At 44.4% G+C, this 22,101-nt stretch overlaps 1 protein-coding gene across 1 annotated transcript in view; it reads right to left on the bottom strand.

The window, feature by feature from the left end:
* LOC133425592 (nuclear factor of activated T-cells, cytoplasmic 1-like) overlaps nucleotides 1-22,101 on the bottom strand; it is a 77,032-nt gene that overhangs the window by 35,868 nt on the left and 19,063 nt on the right. The window contains exons 5-8 of the mRNA XM_061716314.1: nucleotides 19,950-20,122; nucleotides 18,308-18,448; nucleotides 6,232-6,287; nucleotides 3,788-3,920 (exon numbers count right to left, since the gene is read on the bottom strand). Coding sequence (XP_061572298.1) covers nucleotides 3,788-3,920; nucleotides 6,232-6,287; nucleotides 18,308-18,448; nucleotides 19,950-20,122 — 503 coding nt within the window. The remainder of the gene's footprint in view (nucleotides 1-3,787; nucleotides 3,921-6,231; nucleotides 6,288-18,307; nucleotides 18,449-19,949; nucleotides 20,123-22,101) is intronic.

The following is a 22,101-nucleotide window of genomic DNA, read 5'->3' on the forward strand; positions in this document are numbered from 1 at the left end:
CTCTCCTGAGAGGATTGGCAACACTGAACTCCAGATTGTTTGGATGTGGTGCAACAGGTCCTTCTTCAGACCTCTGCTTATGTCTTTCCTTTCTGGCATTGTGTTTACATTGGTAACTATTTGGACAAAAATAAAATCCCGATTTTTTTCTCTGAAAACCCGATTTTCGATTTCGATTTTTTTTTTGGTAAAACTACAAAAGACAATGGAATAAATTGTTTCAAATATTTTATCTTTATTTTTAAAGAAAAATAGCAAACACATTTCCCTATTGGGAATGAAGTGCAATTGAAAGATACTGTAAATCCTCCTTGAGTTTAGTAAAGTGACAACATTTACAATTTTCTTGACCAAACAAAGACGACTAGACGAGCTCTGTCTGTAATGCAGCCAGCTGCAAAAAAGGAAAATCGATTTTCCGATTTTCCTTTTTTTAACATCGTCTTGATTAATAAATCCAATTTAGATTTAAAATCGATTAATCGCACAGCCCTAGTAACTATCAAAAAAAAATCGACTTTTATAAAGATCTGCACACCTGCGGATGATCACTTCATAGAGGGCCTATGGTTAGCAGCACCATCTTACCCTCTTAAATGTAAAGGAAGCAGTAGGAGGGGTACTTAGTGTTGCCTCTTCAAAGCCGACAGGTCTTTAACCAAGTTTCATTAAATTGACTGAATTTGGACCATTTAGTTATTTTAAAAACATCAGTTTGTCTCTAAAGGGAAAAAAAACCTAAAAGTTGCCCCCCTCCAGTTTGGTTGTGCGAGAGCGGGCATCGGCGCTCGGCAGCAGCGGCTGCTGAAAACACTTTTCATTAGTGTCAAAGAGCAACAAGGTGGTCACATGAACTGAATGGAAAATAAAGGTGGTTTTTAGCATCTGTGTCCCAGAGGGCGTCCGTTTCATCCTTCCGCTGCCTCAAACAAGTCGGGCTATTTTCAGCGTCGGTTTTGTCTTTTTATAGACGAGCAGCCACCAGCGTGCGAAAGCAATGTTCTCTCTAAACAACGTCACTGACCACAACTGCGCTTGAAGTGGGACACAGCGCCGGAAGAGCCTTTTCATACAAGCGAGCAAAAAGGTGTTGACAAATGTGTGTGAGGAGGACATGTGTGACTGTGTGTGTGTGTGTGTGTGTGTGTGTGTGTGTCTTCCTCCCCGGCCCACCCCGACTCTGTGGCCACGGCGACGGTTGTTTCACTCACTGTTGACACACAAACACAAACTGAAACCCTCAAAGGCAAACAGCTTCACCAGGATTTCCTCATTCTGCACTCTTGCGTTGAAATTATGAAACTATTACAGTCATAACCTCCTTTAAGAGTCGGCATATCTTGAGAAGTATGCCTGCGTATTATTACAGTTTTGATCTGCCAACTTTATTTGCTTTAATTGAAAGAAATGTATATTTTTGTCTGCACTGACTGACTACGACAAGTATGGAAACCGCAGCACTGTAATGATGAATGCGCCTGTTTTAAAGCTATCAAATCCCACTGACGATGCACAGCAAGTTTCGGCGGTGAAGCAAATTGCTCTCAGCTGCACGCTCATAGTGAGCTGATACTCTACCCACCCATCTAAGATGCATTAGTTTTAACAAATATGTGATCTTGTATAATATAATTCAAGGCTTCAAAAGAGTGCTACGTCCCAAAATAGGACTGAATAGTTCAGTTTCTTCGGATTTAGCAGTTGTGAGTTAATTGTGAATTTGGGGGAAGATCCCTGCCTGTGTGGTCCACGCCGTGTCTGTGGTTTACTTGGCAGCAAAAGGCAGAACACAACAAGTCATCTTTTAATTAGAGCTGTGTTTATGTTAAGGGGAATGACTTAGAGATGCTCAGTGGAGGCTGAGAAGCCTCCTATCTATTTGCATCTGCCTCTACCAATGTGGATGTCCGCTTGGTGAAGATGGGCAGGCCGCTGCTCTCCCGCTGCCACGCTTCTCTCCCACAATGCACTCATCCATCACATAATCAGGCATCTCCAAATAGATCCGTGCTCTACTTGTTGTAAGAGCTTCATCCGAAAATCCTGATCACTTATCTCCCGCGGTCATAAATACGTCTGCTGATAATGTAAGTGTCACATCTTATTAACAGCTGCGGACTTAAAACACGCTGCTCGCCATCCCAGAGGCCCTGGATCCATTAGGCGCTGATCAATGAAAATAAGGTACCATCATTTTGATCTAATGGATTCTACCGGCCATCACGGATGCGGATGCAGGTCTGAACAAACTAAAATGCACGGACGATGGTTGGAATCCCTGAACCAGCAGCTAAAACTTTGGGAAGTAATGCAGTTTTTGTCTTTTCTTTACCATTTTTTGCAACTCCAGTCACTGTGGATGTGATTCACATTATTATTAGACTGTTTTGCAAAGTGAAGGGATGTACTTGTTAGAAAAAGAGTTTTATAAGAACCCTGGCACGATATGACTAACTGACATCATTTTGCATACCTCTCTTACCAAGACCGCCTGAGAGGCTTCTCACACCTCCACCTTGGGTGAGGTGTTTCAGCAAGGCTCCAAAAAACTGCTGAGCAGGGCGTGGTGTTGACTCATGCAAGGGGCCGGCGTACAGCCCTTGTTGCTTCTTTGGTGGGGCATTATTGCTACCAAGTGTTATGGAGCTTGTGAGGTCAGTGGATCCTACCGGGGTCAACACCGTAATGGAGACCCTGTGGCTCCACCACAGTTCCAAACTTCTAGGTTTCACTCCCGTAACTGCTAAAGGGAACCTACCTTCTCATCATGAGTGAATAAAAAAAGCTGACGAAGGAAAGGAAATCAGTCAAGAAGGAATTGTCTGGTGAAGAAACTCACAAAACTAACATTGCCAAATTATGAAGAACTTCAGACAGGGGTTGAGCTGCGGTGTAGAAAGCTAAGAGTGTCCAACGACCACAAGACAGTGTATTTGTGAGGATTCAGCTTAGAAAATAACCACTAATGCTCAAAAATGTTCACATCGAGGGGCAAAGACTTGACGCAACTGCCTGGTGTCAAGAAAGGCGGCAAAGAAACCGCTGCTCTCCAAGAAAAACTTCCAGCGCAGACTGAAATTCTGCAGGAAAATACCAAAAATTGGACAGCACAAGACCGGGGCAAAGTTATTTTTCTTTGTTGAAGCTTCTTTCCAGCTGTTTGGGAAAATGTGAAAAAAAAAAAAAATGGGTTGCCTGCAGAAGAAAAAGATTGAGCGTAGGTTTTTTACGCCCTTCCTGGTGCACGGAGCTAAGACCTCACAATGTTTTGGAAATGTTTAGGTTGAACTCGTCTCTAAACTCTTGATTCATTCCATAAATTCCAGCACAAAAGCAATATAAACAGTGAGGTCAGGGGCACATGAAAACACACAGGTTGCTACATGAACGACGAGGCCGGGATGTTTCTGTACGTGTGTTCGTGCATCAGCGCACGTGTATATATGTCGCTCCGCTGGCAGCGTTGTGTGAAGCGAGAGGTTCCCAGGGAGACTGACAGCACTCGGAGGCCCTGTCAGTCAGCGGGCGCACCTCAGGGCTACGGCACGCCGTTTCCCTGCAGAACAAACAGCCCTCACATCGTCTGAATGCTGCCAGCTACAACGTCAAAAACATCTACTCAAAAAAAAGAGAGAAAAAAAAGGCTACAAATTCCACCTGGAATGCTGACAGCAAAGATAAACTATACTGTACGGATGTCAAGACTGGAGAAGTACTCCAGGTGATGAGCATAAGAGAGGGATGCATGTCTTTGGGAGTGTGTAACAGAAATCAGGCTGCCGGTTACCGTTGGGAGGCAGGTAGGTGAAGCGCTGGTACTGGCTCCTCTTCCTTTTGCCATTGCAGACGTAGAAGTTCACCTGCACCGGGTTGGATATTCTCTGGTTCCTGTATGGCGGGATCTCCACAACGATGGTACTCTGAAATACATTGGAGATAAAAGAAAAGAAATCAGAGTTGTGAAAGAAAACACCGGCGGATACTTTATTAGAGATGCACCAATCGACCGATAATGCCCCTATCGGTTTTGATCGATAGGGGCACTCAAATAGTTCAAAGCAGGCCGATCCAATGACGTTTACGACAATAAACTGCCGCCAGGGCGTGCGTTCCCACATCTCAGACCCAGGTCTCCTAAGGGGGCGTGTCAGTCTCTAAAACCATCAACACTGAAAATGTCGTCGCCGGTATGGGAGTTTTACAATGTCCAAAAAGGACAACAAATTTGCATTTTGCAAGGTGTGTAAAAAGGAGATCCCCAAACGAGGAATGTTACAAAATAATTTCAATACAACGAAGCTGATAAGACATTTTAAAGTGATTGGCCCTTAAACTTCTGGTCGATGCATCTCTATACTTTATTCTTCATATTTTGATGCTTTAGGCATTTTCAGGTGTTTAAAATGTCTCTTCTGATCATGCATTCTCCATCAGGGTGTCATGGCTTTTGCTTGAGGTTTTAACCAGAAATGAAAATGAACTTTAAGATTGCTCGCGCAGTGTGAGTCTGCAGAATGACGCGCCCTGAGCCCAGGAGGCCTCCGAGGTTCATCAGCAGCTCTGTTTATTTTTGCTGCTGGTCTGCATTTAGGATACTGTTTCCATGATGCTGGACTGGGAACCGGCCTAAATGAGGATGTCTGGACTGTGTAGATGCAGTAGTAGGGCCCGTGAGGCTGGTCTGGTGCCCGTGTTTGTCTCCCAGGAAAACCCTGGGGTTTTAGCTTTTTCCCTGCGCCGCACAGGAGAAGACAGGCTGGCTAATTTGTTTGCACAGCCGTTCCTTCTATGTGAGGGGTCGCCTGCGCCCCCCCGCCCTCCTCGCTGCAAGTCTGGACGGATATGAACCTTTGACTGTTTTAATTCTGACAGGGACAGGCGGAGCAACGTGTCAGGGTGTTTGCGTCTAATTCCTGGGACGGCTGTCACTCCGGTCGGGGGGGGGGGGGGACGGCGCAGGCTGGCGTGCGTGGAGCTCTGACAGGAAGCAGGTTTTTGTCGGTCATCACTGTACACGGAGGAAGGCGGGAGGGACAGGGTGGAGGTTGAAGGTGAGCTCAGCCCCAGTCTGGCTTCCAGATGATGACAAGGAAAACATGCAGGTGGCCGAGTCTGTTAAATGTGTGCGTGCACACGGCTTTCCCTTTCAATCCCACCCGGCCAAAGTTAGCACGCTCCGGACGGCAATAAAAACACAGCGAGACAGACAGACTGCAGCGCTTTAAAACGGTCTGGACGGAGCTGACATAAGAGAAGGAGAAGGCCAGGGCTTTTTTCTTGCTGTCTCAAACAAACAAACATGCTGTAGCACTTGTTTTTATCAAGGTTTGCCTCCTTTGCAGCACCAAGTCCAGCTATTTTCTGGGAACGCGGCCAGAGCACATCAGCCAGCCCTGAAAACAATTAGGCACCAGAGTCCATATTTACTCTCCTGATGCAACCAGATCATTTACCTGAGTGAAATAAAAGCAGCAGCAATAAGAAAAACCTCTTCCAGTTGCAGCGTTTAGATGCACATGTTTTATTTTAGGGCCCTTGCCAGTATAAACTGCCTGTGTTCGTCTACACAGAAAGGGAGGCGCGCTGGGGGGGAGCGAGACGCCACTGATGAAAGGCGTCAGCAATTCAAAATATACTGTCATCATCCGCAAGAAAACAGGTTTTCAAAGACGCGGCGCGTGACGCCCGGCACTGAGAGCAGACCTAACGAAGCTCGATGAAGTCTTAATTAACTCCAGAGCACAAGAAGCTTTCTGTGACACGAAGAACAACATTTGCTTCATTCCCTCCGCCGACAATTCCCTCTTGGTCGATTTCATATTAACACAATCTGAATGTGCGACTGAGTGCCAGTAAAAACGAGCGCGCCGGGTTCTTTTCTCATTAGGCCCTTCATGAGAAGCAGCAGGTCGGGGGGGCAGGGGCGTGTCCTGCTGCCGTTTTGAGGCCCAATCCAGGCCCCGATTCCTCCCGGCACTTTGTTTTTCGTTCAACAAAGTGACAGCCCGTGTTTACCTTCACCAGGATGAAGAAGGTTTTTGTGAAAATTCCGTTCAGGATTGCATGGGCTCATCAGCGCCGGCTGCGTTTGGCTTGTAATGCCTTAGCGAAGGTTACATCACCACGTGGGGCAGATGAGGCAGAAGAAAAGGGAAGCAGAGAGTCTCGGGGGAGGTGAGGGGAAGGTGGGGGCCAGGATTCTCAGAAATCGTGACGGTGATGTGCACTTACAGATTTGATGGAGTCCTTGTCGACTTTGGCTTCCGTCTCCCACAGGTGATGCCCATCTAGAGACAAAGAACCACGGCCAGCATGAGACACTCACTGACTTCATCACACAGAAACAACAGAACAAGCTTTTGCTCAGAAAGTCAATTTAGATGTGAAGTTGGAATTGTATTAACTGAGGAATTTTCATTTATCAAGAAAAAACTCAAAGGCTTTCTGGCTTCAGGTTCCTAAACATCAAGAGAAGCTAAAATTAATGAATTAAACAAATGCTAAACTGCAGTGCACACTCAGGTTTTTTAGTGTTTGTGTTTATTAAAGGGGACATTATTTAAAAAAAAGTAATCTTGAAAGCATGTTTGAATAGTAAAAGTGACTACAACCTCAAAACTACAACCTTGTCACTTCGCTTGGGGCCAAATGAGTCTGAAAATACATAATTCCACGAGCCACTGAGATTTGCAGGGTACTGTGACATCACAGACCCAGATCAGAAAGGATCTATCGCATCTTTATTTCCACCAGATTTCACGTAAAGCTTCATTTACTGCATCTTAACAGTGGACAGAGCAAAGCCTTGACACTTTTTTCAAAAGAGGCCCGACCCTTGGAAGAGAGGGGGTGGAGTTATACCTCTGTATTATTTTCACAGAAGCATACAGTATCACAAAACAGTTCATTAAGACTCCAGGAGACTAACCTTGGGCTTAGAAATATATATATATATATATATATATATATATATATATATATATATATATATATATATATATATATATACATATACATATACATATATATATATATATATATATATATATATATATATATATATATATACATATATATATACATACAGCCTATGAGGAAAACTGCTTTCTAAGTGGACGTCCCCAAAGAAAGAGACTGAGTGAAACTCAGTACGTCCTATATAGTTTCAGTAACTGCCCCAAATTACAAAATTAACCAGCTGGGCCCCAAATAAAGTTGAGTCAGCGTCAGCGTCCATACGTGCAAACCCTGGATCCGGCACACAGACCCAGGTGGAATGAGTTTTGCAGCCCACTTCTGACTTACATATGGCCCACATATACAAACGCTGGCCTGGATGTCTCCTTTAAGATCAGTACCACTATGTTTAATCATCTAATCCGTAGTTTGACTCTTATTCTTCCCTCTTGTGTGTACTCATAACTCAGGAGTGATAAATTAAAAAAAAAAAAGCAAAAAGAAGCAGCTGCTGCGTTTTTTTTCCCCTTCTTTCGCTGACTTGAGCATGTTTCCTGTGAGCTCCTGCAGATGTTGGGAGCCTGCAGAAGCTCAGCTCACACTGTTTACATTCGCTCCGTGATTTCATGCCACACCTTTGCGAACAGACGCTCTGGGTTCTGGTGGGACTGTTCTGCCTCGTCCACAGTTCACTTTCAGCGCCGGTGAGTCATTGCACCCATCAGAACTGGAGGCGATACAGGTGCACACCATGTGAGGCAAGCGCCGCGCCGCGGTTCGCCGCCGCACCGCTACAATGTGCTTTTTGCATTAAACGCATTTCGTTTTTACACTCAGGAAGCCATCAGATAAGATATTCAGTGTCAGTTTCCAAGCTACCGATAGGAGAAGTCCAGCAGCAGTGGAAGATGTAAAAACCCGTGTTTTTTTTCCAAAGGGGTTATGTTTTTCACATCATGCGGTGAGTGAGAATGAAAGATTCCAGTCACGGTTATTGGTGAGATGTGGCGGCGGGGGCGAGCGGTCAGCTTTATTATGCAGAGAGTGAACATCAGTAGATATATCTTTCCAAAATGGCCATATTAAAACACAACAGAAGAGAGAAGCAGACGGTGGAGCGATCAGATAAGAGATTTTCTATTCAAAGTTGGGGGAAATCTGAGGTACATATGGAGAAATGATGGAGGTGGAGTGGACGGGTGGGGAGCGGAAGCAGGGTAATGCCTGCAGGGCTGCAGGAGTGGCACCGTGCACATGATTGAGATACACACAGGAGTGAAGTGCAGGCAATGCTGTGACTTAAAAAAAAAGGGAAAAGAAAAGGTATGGAAAGGCAATTAGAGTGATCCTAGAGTGAGAGAAGGTCAGAGCGAGAGAGAAGGACAGAGACAGGCAGAGATGAGCGTTCCTCATGTTACGTCTAGAGGAACCTAGAGGGAATCTCTCCTGCCTCCGCTCCGGGAGATGCTCCAAGAGGGAAACCTTAGCCTACGACATCCACCCCGAGCTCCACCAGTAAACATGTTTTTCAAACTTTTCTGTTTCTCTCTCTCTCTCTCTAGCTTCTGTTTCCTCCTACCTTTTGTACCTGTCAATCACCAAGCCCCAGCAAACTTGCTCCACTGGGCTTAGTAAACCTAAAACCGAGACCGGATCGGGATCGGGCCACTTGCGGCGCACCGCCGCGACTCATTGTACGACTGATGACCACAGGACTTTCCATTCGCTTCTCCGTCCCTGCAACATCTGCAAAATGTTGTGTTTTTTTTTCCCGACAACACCTCCTCCGTCAAAACCAACCTCCACCCACGCATGATGCACGCATGCATATGCAGACACATGCACAAATGTAGCCACAATATCCTTTTTACCTTTGCGCTGCCCTTCTACTTGAAACTGAAAGAGGCACAAAGAGAATCGCTGTGTCTGGAGCGGCCTTGGTCGAATCCTGTCTCAATTAAAACGAGAAATGAATAGACACACACACACGCTTTGTGCTCAGACCAGCAGTGTGTTTATTGCTCCACATGACTCACCTGCACAAATGAGATCCGCAAAGACTACAACCAGACAACCAGGACAACAAACTCATGCATCGAGCAATTAGACCTCCTGCAGGGGCGGGGAGGCTTCTCCGACTCATCTTCTTCAGCTCTTGACAACACAGACTGTTGTGCACCCGGCGACAACCCGGCAACCGTGTTGTTATTGGAAACTCACACCTGCAAATCCCCTCATTTGTCATATTTTTATTAACAGAAGTTCCGTTGACGAACAAGGAGTGAAAATATGGTGGGGATTAGTTGCTGATCAGGTCTGATTTCGACACAACGCTGTACAAGACTGAGCTCATTTGGCGATATTTCCTTCCCAACAGCAACAGGTTAGGACACAATAGCTTCCACTGACCGAGAAAAAAAAAAAAGTTTCAGTTCAGTTCGGGATTTTTCAGAAAGGAAAATATGATTCGCGTGCTTAATTGCGGAGGTTGCCTCGTGAAACAATCCAGATGCATTTTGCCGTCATGTCTCTTTTCCACAGATGATCTTAAAGGGCATTTTTCTCTCTTTCCTGTTTACATATTTCAATCTAATTTTCCATTTTATTACAATTCTGCTGCTGCTGCCGTGAATAAAAAAAAAAGGTCTCTGTAATTTTACACCCATTTTCACAGCGATCACGTTGTTGCTCGCCGGCGGAGAGCAAAGCTGATAGGCCAAAGGGATTACCCCGACACCGCTCCCGGAGATACAGCTGCTTTCTCCTTTCAAGCGCCGGGCTTTTGCCAAAACGGAGGCTCGGTGAAATCGGAGAAACGTGGTTCCGCTTCAGATTGAGACGCTTCTCTGTAAATGATGGCCCGGCGGTAGATTTATGATAACTTTACACTCAGGAAGGTAGTTATTATTGGGAACGCTTAGCTGACTTGACCTGAGACCTGAGAATGACAGCACTTGAAATTTCACCCTTTCATCACGAGTCGAGCTGTGTGGCACTGAGGTTGAAGATGAAGCTAAGACTCGGAGTGATGGCCGGTGGATCGCCCGGACCGACCCATGCCTTCAAGATCAGTTGAAAGCATTTAATGCACCAGACACCAGAGCAGGTTACACCTGAAGGTGGCTTGTTGAATCGTGTTTCACAGACTAGTAAGAGTCACGACAAAACCTGCACGAGCTGTCGTCTGTACTGGCAGGTTGCTTGGATGAAAAAAGCCTAGTTTATAGCATTAAAATGCCTTCCTGTTTAGCCTACAGCTACTTACACGATGGAGGACGTTCTCCCTCATTTGCATTTTAACATACGTCTCCCAAGGCATGAGAGCCCTTTATTGAAGAGCGGAGTTTGTTGCAACTCTCATTAACGCAGTGTTTGTGCTAAAGGCTTAGCTAAATGACTACTTGAAAAGAGCACGTCTTCCTTAAAGGGGATATTTGGTGTTCGCTTTAAAAAAGTAATCGAGATCGTGCAACCTCTTTACTCAAGTCTGAAAATATTTCATTCAGCGAAGGTTTGCAGGAAACTGTGACATCACACATCGAGCTCAAATTGGACATTTTTAACTCCGCCCACCTTCACATCATGCAGCATTTGTTGTACTTTTGGGTAACATAAAGCTGAAACAATTTCAAAAGAAGAGGCAGAACCCACCGAAGAAGGGGGCGGGGCTGAGAGTGTGACTTCACCCCCTAAAGCAGCTGCTATGAACTAAGCTGCAGAAGATATGGTAGAAAAAGGAGCTGCTGGACTGTATGATTACAGGATTTAGATTTAAACATGTCACATGACTGTCATTAAGTCTTCAGGAAATGTTGCCTAGGTTTTTGTTTGGTTGTTTTAAAAAAGATAACAACATGACTCCCTTAAATTATGCATGCTATGGTTTGCTAGATTAAAATTGGCATGGTATGGTTTGCTGTTTTTTTGTAGTGTTGCATCAATTCCTAAACAAAAGCATCTTAATTTTCTTTGCAAAAAGAAGCTCTCAAAGTTGTCTTAATTAGACACCAGCATCTTTCAAATGTCTCGTTGAAAGCCGGGACGGAGGTTGACCATAACTGACCCGAGTGCCAGCAACGTGAACGGTAGAGCATGAAGGTGAAGCCCAACGCCACATGACAAATGGCAGTCTAGACATACCTCTGCACGTGCAATAAATAAACAAGCGCGTCTGGAGTTTAGACTTGCCCGCCGCAGAAGCGGTCAACCGAGCATAAACAGTCTCTGAATACCTTCTAGCAGTTCATACCACGCTCCGTGAGGACCGGGTCCCCTCAGCTACGAAGGCGTGACCGCTCAAATGTCTCAGCCCGCCGCTCAGAAGCAACAATAACGACAATAACAAGCAAAAGGTATAATGTGGTGGACTTTGCTGTCTTTCTGTTGCAGCTGAGAATTCTCCCAATACCACGTAGAAGTCCTGAAGAGGAGGACACGTCTCCCTGCTGCAGAGCAGACCGGGCCGTGTGGTGCTGCTGAGCTCCAGGCAGCTCTCCAATCGGACCAGATGTAAAAACTATCCAGCTCACCAGGGAATTCCCTTACCTCCCCTCTGAGTCAGAGTGTAGGCTTTCCCCATCTCTCTCTCTCTCTCTGTGTGTGTGTGTGTGTGTGTCTCTTTCTATTTTCCCTGCCTCTAGCGCTCATTCCGTCCACGGAAAAGAGGGCAAGCCAGAACACACACAGCAACGGCTGCTGCGTGTACACAGGTATGTCTTCCGACTCCCGCGCCAAGAGAGCAAAAGCCCAAACACTGAGAAGTGACAGAGAAAGTTGAACCGAGCGCAACAATGCAAAATAAAGACGGAAAGTTTCCCCTGATGCCAACGCTGTGGCTCTGCAAGAGGTGCAACCTTTCCCCCAGCAGATGATAAAGAAAAAATGACAGGGCCTATTAAAGATGCTTGTCGTCGGATGAGAGAATGCTTGCATTGCAACAAAAATAAAGATGTGGCGATCCGGGGTCTATCATTATCCAGCTATAGTCTGATTCACTTGATCCCCTTTCCCTATGTGGTCGACAAAGAAAGCAAAAAACAAGGAAAAACTGTGATATTGACAAGAAATTGATCCCACACTTGGCATCCACTCATTAAATCAGACCCGACATTAGCTCGGGACATATGATCGCCGTCTCGCTTTCCAAGGACACCAGAAGCATTTCTAAGAAAAGCCCTCTCCTTTGTTTTCTACCTTTTTCTCTTCCTATTCTTATTTTTTTTTACACAATCCTAGGATCTTATCTTTTCCGTTGCGCTCCTCTTCAGGGAATCATTTGCGGATGACTCACTGAAAACACTTCCTACTCAACAACACAAACAGGCCCGTAGGCTTGCAGCTGCAGCAGGTACACACGTGCAGAGCACACACACACACACACACACACACACACACACACACACACACACACACACACACACACACACACACACACACACGCACACACGCACACACACACACACACACACACACACACACACACACACACACACACACACACACGCACACACAAGCGAGCACGTCTGCAGACGACGGGAAGGATTTGCATCAGTTATGCTGCGGCTGACGAAGTGGAGCAGAGGGGACGGACGTGGCGTCTAAAAAGTGGAAGTAATTATTTTTCAAGGCGCATTAAGGTTTCCCGCGGTGGCAGCAGCTCGGAGCTTTGCTCATTTGATACTGGCCATGTCTCAGAGGGAAGGGCAGGCAGACAAAACAACAGAGAGGGAAGAAGAGGTGGCAGATGAAAGAAGACAGAGAGGAAAGTCCTCTTTAATGCTAGGACAGGTCAAAAGAAAACATGCAGGACACATATCGTTTCATAGTCCTGAGGAGAAACCACCGGCTGCTCCCGAAAACGCTGCGACTGCCGGCCATTTGCAGCGCTTCTGGGATATATTTTTGGAACCAATGTCCATTTACTGTCCTGATCTATAATTCATGGATTTGTTTCATAACCAAATCAGAAAAAAACAGGAAAAACTCTTAAGACTTGTTTTCTCTCTTTTAAATTCTAAGACACTAAATAGAGTAACAGAAGAAAAGGGAAAACAAGAAAAACAGCATTTTTCCTCCCTTGAACAGCAGCTAAGGTTATTTGTTTTTACGTCAGATGGAATTCTGGGAAATTGGGGGGTCGCCCTGGAATCTGACTTCAGTGTGTCGCAACTCGCAAGTTTTAAAGGTGAAAATCAGAAACTTTTCAGCGTCTCGGTGCTCAGTTGTGACCGTGAGAAGGTTCTGCATGGAGGGGAACCTTCGAGGAAGGATCGTATTGTTATGCATTTGTGTTTTTTAATAACACAAACAGGGCCTTGTTGCTTCATGGTGGCACAAAATGCACTTGGAGATAATTATCAATGCAATTCTGAATGTTAAATGGCTGCACATCTACTAATGGTTATTAACTAAAAGCCAGTTTTGTGCAACCATAAAACCATAAACCTCTTTGTGTCATTAAAATAATCCCTCTTAAGTTATATGATTGAGTCTATGCACACATGCTTTTATTTTGTAGGTTATTTCCAGACCTGGCAATGAAAGGTTCAGTGGCATAAGCACTGTCTTTTGTTTCATAGCTAGTTTCACAGGAGCAAAACGAGAAAAAATAGTGCCAGTTTTTCTGAATTGGCCTGGAAAAACCAAAGCAAAAAAAACAACAAACCATATTTTCTGTGCATCTGTTCATTAACACTTACTTAAGAAAAAATAAGAAAAAACTACTTTTATTTTAGTTACATAATACAGTATATTCTTCCATCCATATCAACTAACCTCTGAAAAGACTTTTTTGAGATTATTTTGTTTTTTTCACTTTAAAGCCTTTTCTAAGCCCTTCAGCTCCAGAATCCATGCTTCACCGAGGATTAGTGGATATTTTGAGGTGTTTCCTAACCACAGATTATTAACGAGACGATTTCTCCAATGTCTGTGGTACTTTTAAAAGAAGCTACACACAAAAAATACTGCAAAAAGTTGTAAAAATCACAAGCAATTATGATTTATAGCTGTCCCATTTCTTCTAATTAGCTCTCTGGTGCGTAATCTCCCTCCAACTCAGCTGTTTGTAATCGTTCAAACAAGTTGGACTGACACGTCCCACATCTGTCTGCTTCTCTTTAGGATCCGTGGAATTCTGCGGAAGGTGTTTATTGGAATCAGTTTTGGAAAGTGAGCGGCCGCTGAGGCCGCCGATGGCAGCGGCGGTAATGGCTGTCACCACTGTGGCAAACGCGGTGATTGGTGTTGTGCCTTGCAGAACGATCGGCTGTGCACGCTTGTGTTTGTGTGTGTGCGTCTGCGAATAAGTAATCATTGCGGTGCAAAAACGCTCCGTCTTTCATGGGTGCGTTTAGTCATGAACTTTTCCAGGGGAAAATAAAACCAAAGTTATAGAATGAATCTGTAATACAATTATAATTTTATAGGCCCTCTCTTTTTCCCCCCGTCCAGTTTGGTCCTTCTACATCAACAATAAGACAAATTTTCAGCCATCATGAAACAGTGGGATCCTCCGATTAAAATGCCAACAGACAATTCCAGTACATTCGGGACATAAGTACTTTTCCACCCTCGTCCGTGCTCATACACGGTTGCCATTAGTGAGTGATGTGTGTGTTCCTCTGTGTTCATGCGTGTTTAGAGTGTGTGGGTATGTCAGTAATGGGCTTTTTAACTTAGGAGACCCTGGAAGTGGCGGCTCATTAAAGTTTACATAAAAGCAGTCTAAGTAGCAGACAGACAAGCTCGCCCTTTTCGATTTTTCTTCCCCTCTCTCTCTCTATCTCTGTCCTTCTCAACACCACAGAGTCCGAACACAAACCACTGAAATGTCAACCGCAGGGCCAAGTGTAGGGATTCCAGAAGTGGAGATATCCACACTGGTTAATGTCTTTAGCGGCTATTTGGGCAAGAGGTAAGAGAAATGACAGAAAAAAAACAGCCAAGCTAGAGTGGAGAATGGGTTTCAAATAGCTAAGGTGTGCATGTATGGGCTTTCCTCTCCAGGGGATTCCCCTGCATTACTGAGGAAACTTAGCAGGCTGGTACAGATTTGACTTTGGTCCCGATAGCGAGACTTCAGAGCCGACCCGGGGCTGCTGCCAGAGCTGGCTCGCTGGCTGCTAGCTCTGGCAGAAACACTTCCACCGCCCAGACTTCCAGGCTGAGCTGGAAGGGCTGAGGGGCCGACCTTTTCCAGCTGCAGATACTGGACCACTAGCCAGCAGCCGGCCATGGCCAGCCAGCCGAGAGGAGCCCAGCGGCTCTTCCATTGGGAAGGGGTTTGGTTGTGAAGCCTTAAATAAGGACGAGTGGATGTAGTGATCACGGCATTTTCAAAACATCGGTATCGGCCAAAAGAGTATTGGGACATACCTAGTTATTAATGTTTTAAATATATATTAAATCGTTTTATGTATTGTTGCATTTAACGTCACTTCCGGCCACCGGAAGTGACGGTTTACATGTTGAATTGTGAAATTTTATATCTGTTCATGTTGCATTAAGCTGCTGCTATTCATTTCATGCCATTCAGAATGTTGCACTAAGGTTAAGCCAAAAAGTATTTTAATTTTCTTGTGTTTGTGAGTTTGACTGGATGTCATTGCACTTTTTGTTTTAGTTTACAATTTCATGTTTTTACATTTTGTGGCACCAGAGCTGATAAGTTTTGTTGAAATAAATGTCCATGTTGTTCTCCAATGGACGATAAAAGAAACTTGGGATAATTTAGTTTTAGTCCTCTTTTTTTTTTATTTATTGCCAAAATGTATCTGATCGGGAAAAAGTATTGGAAATGTATCGGGAGCCAAAAAATGGTGATCGGATCGGGAAAAATCGGGATCGGCAGATACTCAAACTCAAGTGATCGGGATCGGATCGGGAGCTAAAAAATCCTGATCGGGACAACCCTAGTTGGATGGATCAGAATCAGTGCAAGGTTAGCTTGTAGTAAGTAAGATGAGGTGGCCATGCTTCAACCAGACCAGGGACACCCCATTTCTGGATTAATTGGGGAGTTCCAAAGTTAGCTCCTGCTAATATGGTGGAGCCAAGAGCTTGAAAACATTTGCCTCCAAACAACTTTTTAGAAAAACCTGGGTGATGTCACAGAAGGTTTGTCCACATCTTTTTGTACAGTCTTAACCACTTAACCACTCTTATGTCCTCATTTAAACACAGCGAGGCATTCATGTCAAAAGAGACCTAATCTGGCCAGTTTTCAAACGTTACTTTAAGCAAAGTAACTTCCAAAAGCCTACGAAATGGTTTGGTCAAACTACTACAAAGATACAGCTATTTTGCCTTTTAGAGGGTGGAGTCAGCCCCCTAACCTGACTCCGCCCATCTCCTCTACCTGATGTGCATCTTTTGGCAAAACTGGTACTAAAGCTTTGTCCTCCCTTTTACTGAGGAACGGTTAATACTGTATGATACAAAGCTTAGAATATGACCTGGGTCTGTGATGTCATAGGACCTTGCAGAGCGACGTAAATGTGACTCTCAAGGATAAACTTTAAGACTAAGGCGGTCCAGTATCATGTTATAGGACTGTGTTTTGTCAGAGATCTATATTTAAACATCCAAAAATATGCTCCGAAATACACTTTTTTTCCCTAATTGTCCCTTTTCTAAGTGATTCAAGCATTTTCACGTGATGAAGGTTTCGCAAGCTTCTATTCAGTTGTTGCCTTCTAATTAACAATCACTCGGTGGCTCCCCGATGACTTATGGTGCATTCAGGCACAATGGTTTGACTAAATATTTCACGTGTAATTTGAGAGAACTAAAAACCCAGTTTTTCTCTGTATTGTGTATCCTATGATGGTTCAATTTAATTCCTCTGCCATGGCAGAGGAATTAAAGGGTAGAAGGAGAGTTTCTATCCTTTTCAGTGCTACATTTGAGTTTGTCTGTCACCGTTATGGTAAGTTATGGGACGAAACACGAGGATGATTTGTGACTTCTGGTGGAGAATTGATGCTCAGGCAAAGGAGGAACCTGTTCAACATGTGCAAAATGTGTGTCATTGAAAAATGAAAAAGATGCCAGACTGGACTGGAAGCGAATAAAAGAAATACAACACTTTTTTCTGGGCTGAGACCATTTACTTGGGTGTCTCAAATAAATCAAAAAATAAACTGTAAAACAATCCGTACTTGGTCTGATTATACATTATTCAGTGTGCTGTTTTGATCTGCAAAGGTAATGGGACATCACAGATCCAGAGGAGAGTAGAATTATGCAGCTTCTGCATTTTTATCTCCATCGAACTTCAAATGGTGCTGCCTTTGTTGTACTTTGAAAGCATTAACATCCATCCATCCATCCATCCATCCATCCATCCATCCATCATCCATCCATCCATCCATCCATCCATCCATCCATCTGCTATGAACAGAGCATTAAAGACATGGTTGAACCGGTAGCTTTTGTGCTGTATCTTTTGACTAAAACGTGTGAAAAAAATGTCGTGAAGGCTTTAAGAAAGGGCTTTCCCTCGTAAAAAAACGTTACTTGGCTAAAAAGGGCGTTTCATGTTTCATGAATCTCAACAAACTTATAACAGAATGTTCTTCCGATCCACGAAGGTGGCTGGTATTTCAGGGTGTAACAGGAATGCCTGGTGGCAATGAACACCTGCAATTTTAAAGTCTATGATTAAATCATTGGCAGACAATGCAATCAGGGAAGATCCACATTCTTAATCTTCCTCTGCTTTTTTTCCTCAACTTTTCTTCCTCCTTATCATCGTCATCATCATCATCCTCATCGTCATAAACAGCAGCAGTAGCAGGAACAGCAGCGGGATCATGTCTTAACAGACAACAGAGGTTCCCCTGTGTTGGTGTGCAACAACTGACTATTACTGTCAGTCAGTAGCCCTTTTTTGTGGTTCTCCCACCCACTCGGTGGGGAAAACGCATCAAAGCACCAAAGCAATGGCCTCTCTTAACCCACAGGCAGCTACAGAGGGCAGAGCGGAGAGGGTTAACTGTCAAAAAGCAGGGGAGTGAGGGAAAAAGGGACACAGAAGGGACAGAGGGAAAGTGAGAGAAAAGAGACGTTGCACATGCCCTGGTTGTGATTCATTCTTTCACTTGTGGCAAGCACCAGCGCACAGGCAATGGAAACTTCAGCAAATCTAAATACGCTTTGGTTAAAAATATAGTGGCTTAATGCACACCACATGTGCTCCGCTGGCGAGTCCTGCTCTATTTTGACGGGAAGAAAAACTAAGAAAACGCAACTGGGAAAAAAAGAGGGATGGAGACATTTGAAAGAGATATTAGGAAGGGAAATTAAAATGCAATGAACGCCGCCTTAAAAGGTTTTGACTCGGGCTTACCCTGTGCCTTCTCCACGAACACCACCTTGGACTCGGGGAGGAAGTTGAGGCCGCTGAGGAGCATCATTTTGCCTCCGGTGGCGGGATAACTATCCAAACCCTGCTTCTCCACCAACGGCAGCTCTTGAGCCGAGCGCTGGGCTGCAGAAAAAAAGAGAGAACCTTATCAATATCCATATCTGGAAGGAGAAGGCAGCCGTCCAGCAGCCAGTAAAAGGGCGGCTTTTGATTAAGGAAACAGGCTTATCAAGTTTATTAGGATGATTTCATGACCCCTCGCTAAGAGGTTTCCAGCCAACAGCTGCTTTTTAAATGATATAGAAAAAACAGTTGCACATTTGATCAAAATGATATTTTTTATGGTCGGATCCTCGTCCATTATTTTCCACCGAGCATCTTGCAGCCAGCCACCTGTCTCTGCTTTCTGCGGGAGTGAGGCGAGCGTGTCGGCTTTGACCCCTGGAACGCGGCGAGCGCTTTCATAGCCAGAAAAATACAATAATCACATAGCTGCGAATTTCATGCATTGAAATAAATGCGAGTCCCCCGAAGTGCTCCAATGGTCGGGCTCTTCGGTATCGATAAAACGGCCTAGTAGGGCTGGGCGATATATCGAGATTTTAATATATATCTATATAATTTCAAACGCGATATGGTACGAGACAATATCGTTTATATCGATTATTAAAAAAAAAAAATAATTATGATTTTGATATAGCTTATTTTGTGACAAATTGACTTGAATGTTTTATTTGAGATTTGCACAAATGTTTTGTTATTTGCACAACTGTCAACCTCAGTGGAAAAGTCTGCCTGTTACTGTCTACATTGTATTAATTGCACAGTGTATTTTAATTTAATTGTTATGCATATGTATATGTATAGATAATGGATGGATTGTTTTATACATTTTGATATTGTGCAGACCTCTGTTAATAAAGGAACCTGTGTGACATTTGGCACGAGGCTTTGTATTAAAACTGACTGTTTTTTTAAGGGTTTGCCTCAGAAAAAAATGAAGCTAACAGAGATGCTATGCTATAATGCTTTGGGGGAAACCCCAATTATGGCACAGAAAAAATATCGATATATATCGAGTATCGGTCATTCAGCTAGAAAATATCGAGATATGACTTTTGGTCCATATCGCCCAGCCCTACGGCCTAGACTAACTCGGTACCGTGGACTTTAAGATCAGCTCCGTCCCGCCATCCAGTTTTAATTATGTCCCCGGGAAAGTGACATCACATCTACGCACGCAGATGGACGACAAAGAAACAAGGGTTTCTTTCAACGCGCTCTCTCCACCGTGCCAAAACCGCTGATGGCACACGCTCCTTAAGGAACCTGTGCTCATAAGCCAGCCTTTACCACAATAACTTGTGCATTCAGTCATAAAAACATGAATTTCCGATAGATAGCGTGTGTTTGGCATCACGTACAATGCATCCATTGCCATGGCGAATTCCTTTCATCGTATAAAGGTTATTGGGGTGTGGGTGACTGAATTTGCACCAGCTGCTAATAAAACAGCAGCTCTAGTTTATTGGATTTACAACAATAGATGCCACCTTCTGCTTAAGAGGAAAAGCTGGATTTTTCGGTAGATTTCCGAGCATGCGGGTGAAAGTCTCGTACTTACAGCATTCGATGGGGTTGGAGGAGGCCTGCAGGGACACCGTCCTGCCGTTGGGCTGGTTGATGTGCACGCGAAACACCAGCCTCACGCGCGTGTTCTTACGACCGATGTCCGTCTCCCCTTTGCGCAGCTCGATGTCGGAATTGCGCAGCTTCAGGATTCCTGCGCAGTCGATTCTAGGATAGAAGAAAGAAGGAGTGGAAGGGATTTAACACCACATTTATAACAGAACATAACTGAAGGTTAAGTTAAGGCAGACCTGTTTTAATGAGGCACCATGGTCTTTTACCTCCCACCTGATTACCCACTCCTTAATCACACGGGACACTTTCATAGGGCGAGAGCTGAAGGAGGACCGTATCGGATTTCTTGACTCTGGCCATTTAAACGGAGTCACTGAGCGAAGCTGCTGCACACCAGGACCAGAAAATGAGGTCCCCAAGAGTGTTATAGATCACATGCTCGGAGTTTACCGGAGCATGACTGCTTCATTATTAATCGAGCTTGTCATCAAAAACAAATTGGACATTAAATGACTTCATGTCAGCGTTTTAAAGCAGTCGCAGGCGCTCCAGGAAACGGCAATCCCCTGGAAAAGCCTCCAAAACGGAGCAGACAGCAGGTTTCCATCAGGGCCTGAAGTCTCGCTGCTATCAGAGTTGCATCAAACCTGTTCCGTCCTCTGCTACCATTCGCCTCGTGCATTCAGCTTTTAAAACACGGTTAGTCATCGCCACATGCAGAAAACAGCCCTTTCTCTCGAGCTGTCAGCCCTTATTCATCTCAATTTACAGTTTGGGAGGTAAAGGGGTAAAGTTTCTTTTCCCTTTTCTTGGTGGAAAAAAAGAAACATTTATCTTGCAGGCACGGCCTTTCACCAATTGAAATGGAACTAGTGCTGCCGGTAAAAAGTGAGTGAAAACAAATGGGATATGGTTTGGCATTTCAATTATTTGACATGGTAGACTGTCTGGCACGTGTCCTGGAACATGGGAGATGTCAGGTTTTGCACCAATTCTTTCCTTGACTTGGGTCTGCGCAGTTTGAGAGTAGGGAAAAAGTGAAAGGCTGCTGACTAGCAGCCCTCCGAGGACCGAGATAGTCTGCTGCTGTCTCTGGCACAAACAACTCTAGATCACGCTCAGATTAGATCTAGACACTTTTCATGACCCACATGTTGATTTTTATCAATTCAATCTTCAGATAAGATACTACCACGATGTGCGTTCATGCGAACTCCAAGTTATGTATAAAGTTACAGGGTAAGAAAAGGTATCTCGAGTTAAAAAAAGCATCATTAGCAAGAGCTGATTTCCTTTCAAGCGAGAGAAGGCGGATTGGAGCGCTCTGAAACTTTAACTGCAGTTTTTGGACTCTGCATCCCACACAGAAAGAAATTGATTGTTGGCACGAGACGAGAGAGATGGCTGCAGCTGCGTTATCTCGGTTGCTGTTTAATAGCTCAGTGGAAACAGTTAAGGCGCTTTCTTCATCTTTGACCGTAAAGATCAGCAGAAGAGAAAAAGGAAACTTTCACTTCTCGACTTTTAGCCTGCGTGCTCACGACAAAGAGCAAGAACAATTCCTCCCCTTCAGGAGTCACTTCTTTTCTCTTTCTTTTTTAAAATCCTACCCAAAGGGACACATCAAGTCAAACAAGCGTGCAATGCCCTGGATATGCTATGGTATAAAAGATATTGCGGTATTGTTGGAAATGATAAAACCACCCGCGGAGTCAGCAACCTCTTATGTCCAATAAATATCTTTATAATATTCATCATTTAAACAAACATGGAACATAAGTCCTAAAAAATAGAGCCGTAATCATTGCTAGATATATAAAAAGTAACAACAACAGTAAAAGTATTTAAACTTGAAGTGGTGAGGGATAAACATGAGGTGGAGGGAGATGTAATGCCTTATGTAATGCTGGGATCCAGCGGTTTTATCCGTAGCACAGAGTCCTGGGCCCGGATCCAACAAATTCACTGCTGCCTCGTCTGAAAGGAGCCCCAGGACAGAAGCTACTGCCTGGATGTGCCGAGGAGTCCGGCTCCTTGGATTTCAGCGAGCGGGAGGATGAGCGAGGCCAATCCTTTGCCTCAGCCTACCGAACTGACGCGTATCCTCCTAACGATAAAGGACGTTAATATCT

Source organism: Cololabis saira, chromosome 3, assembly GCF_033807715.1.
Source record: "Cololabis saira isolate AMF1-May2022 chromosome 3, fColSai1.1, whole genome shotgun sequence".
NCBI classification, from domain to species: Eukaryota; Metazoa; Chordata; class Actinopteri; order Beloniformes; family Belonidae; genus Cololabis; species Cololabis saira.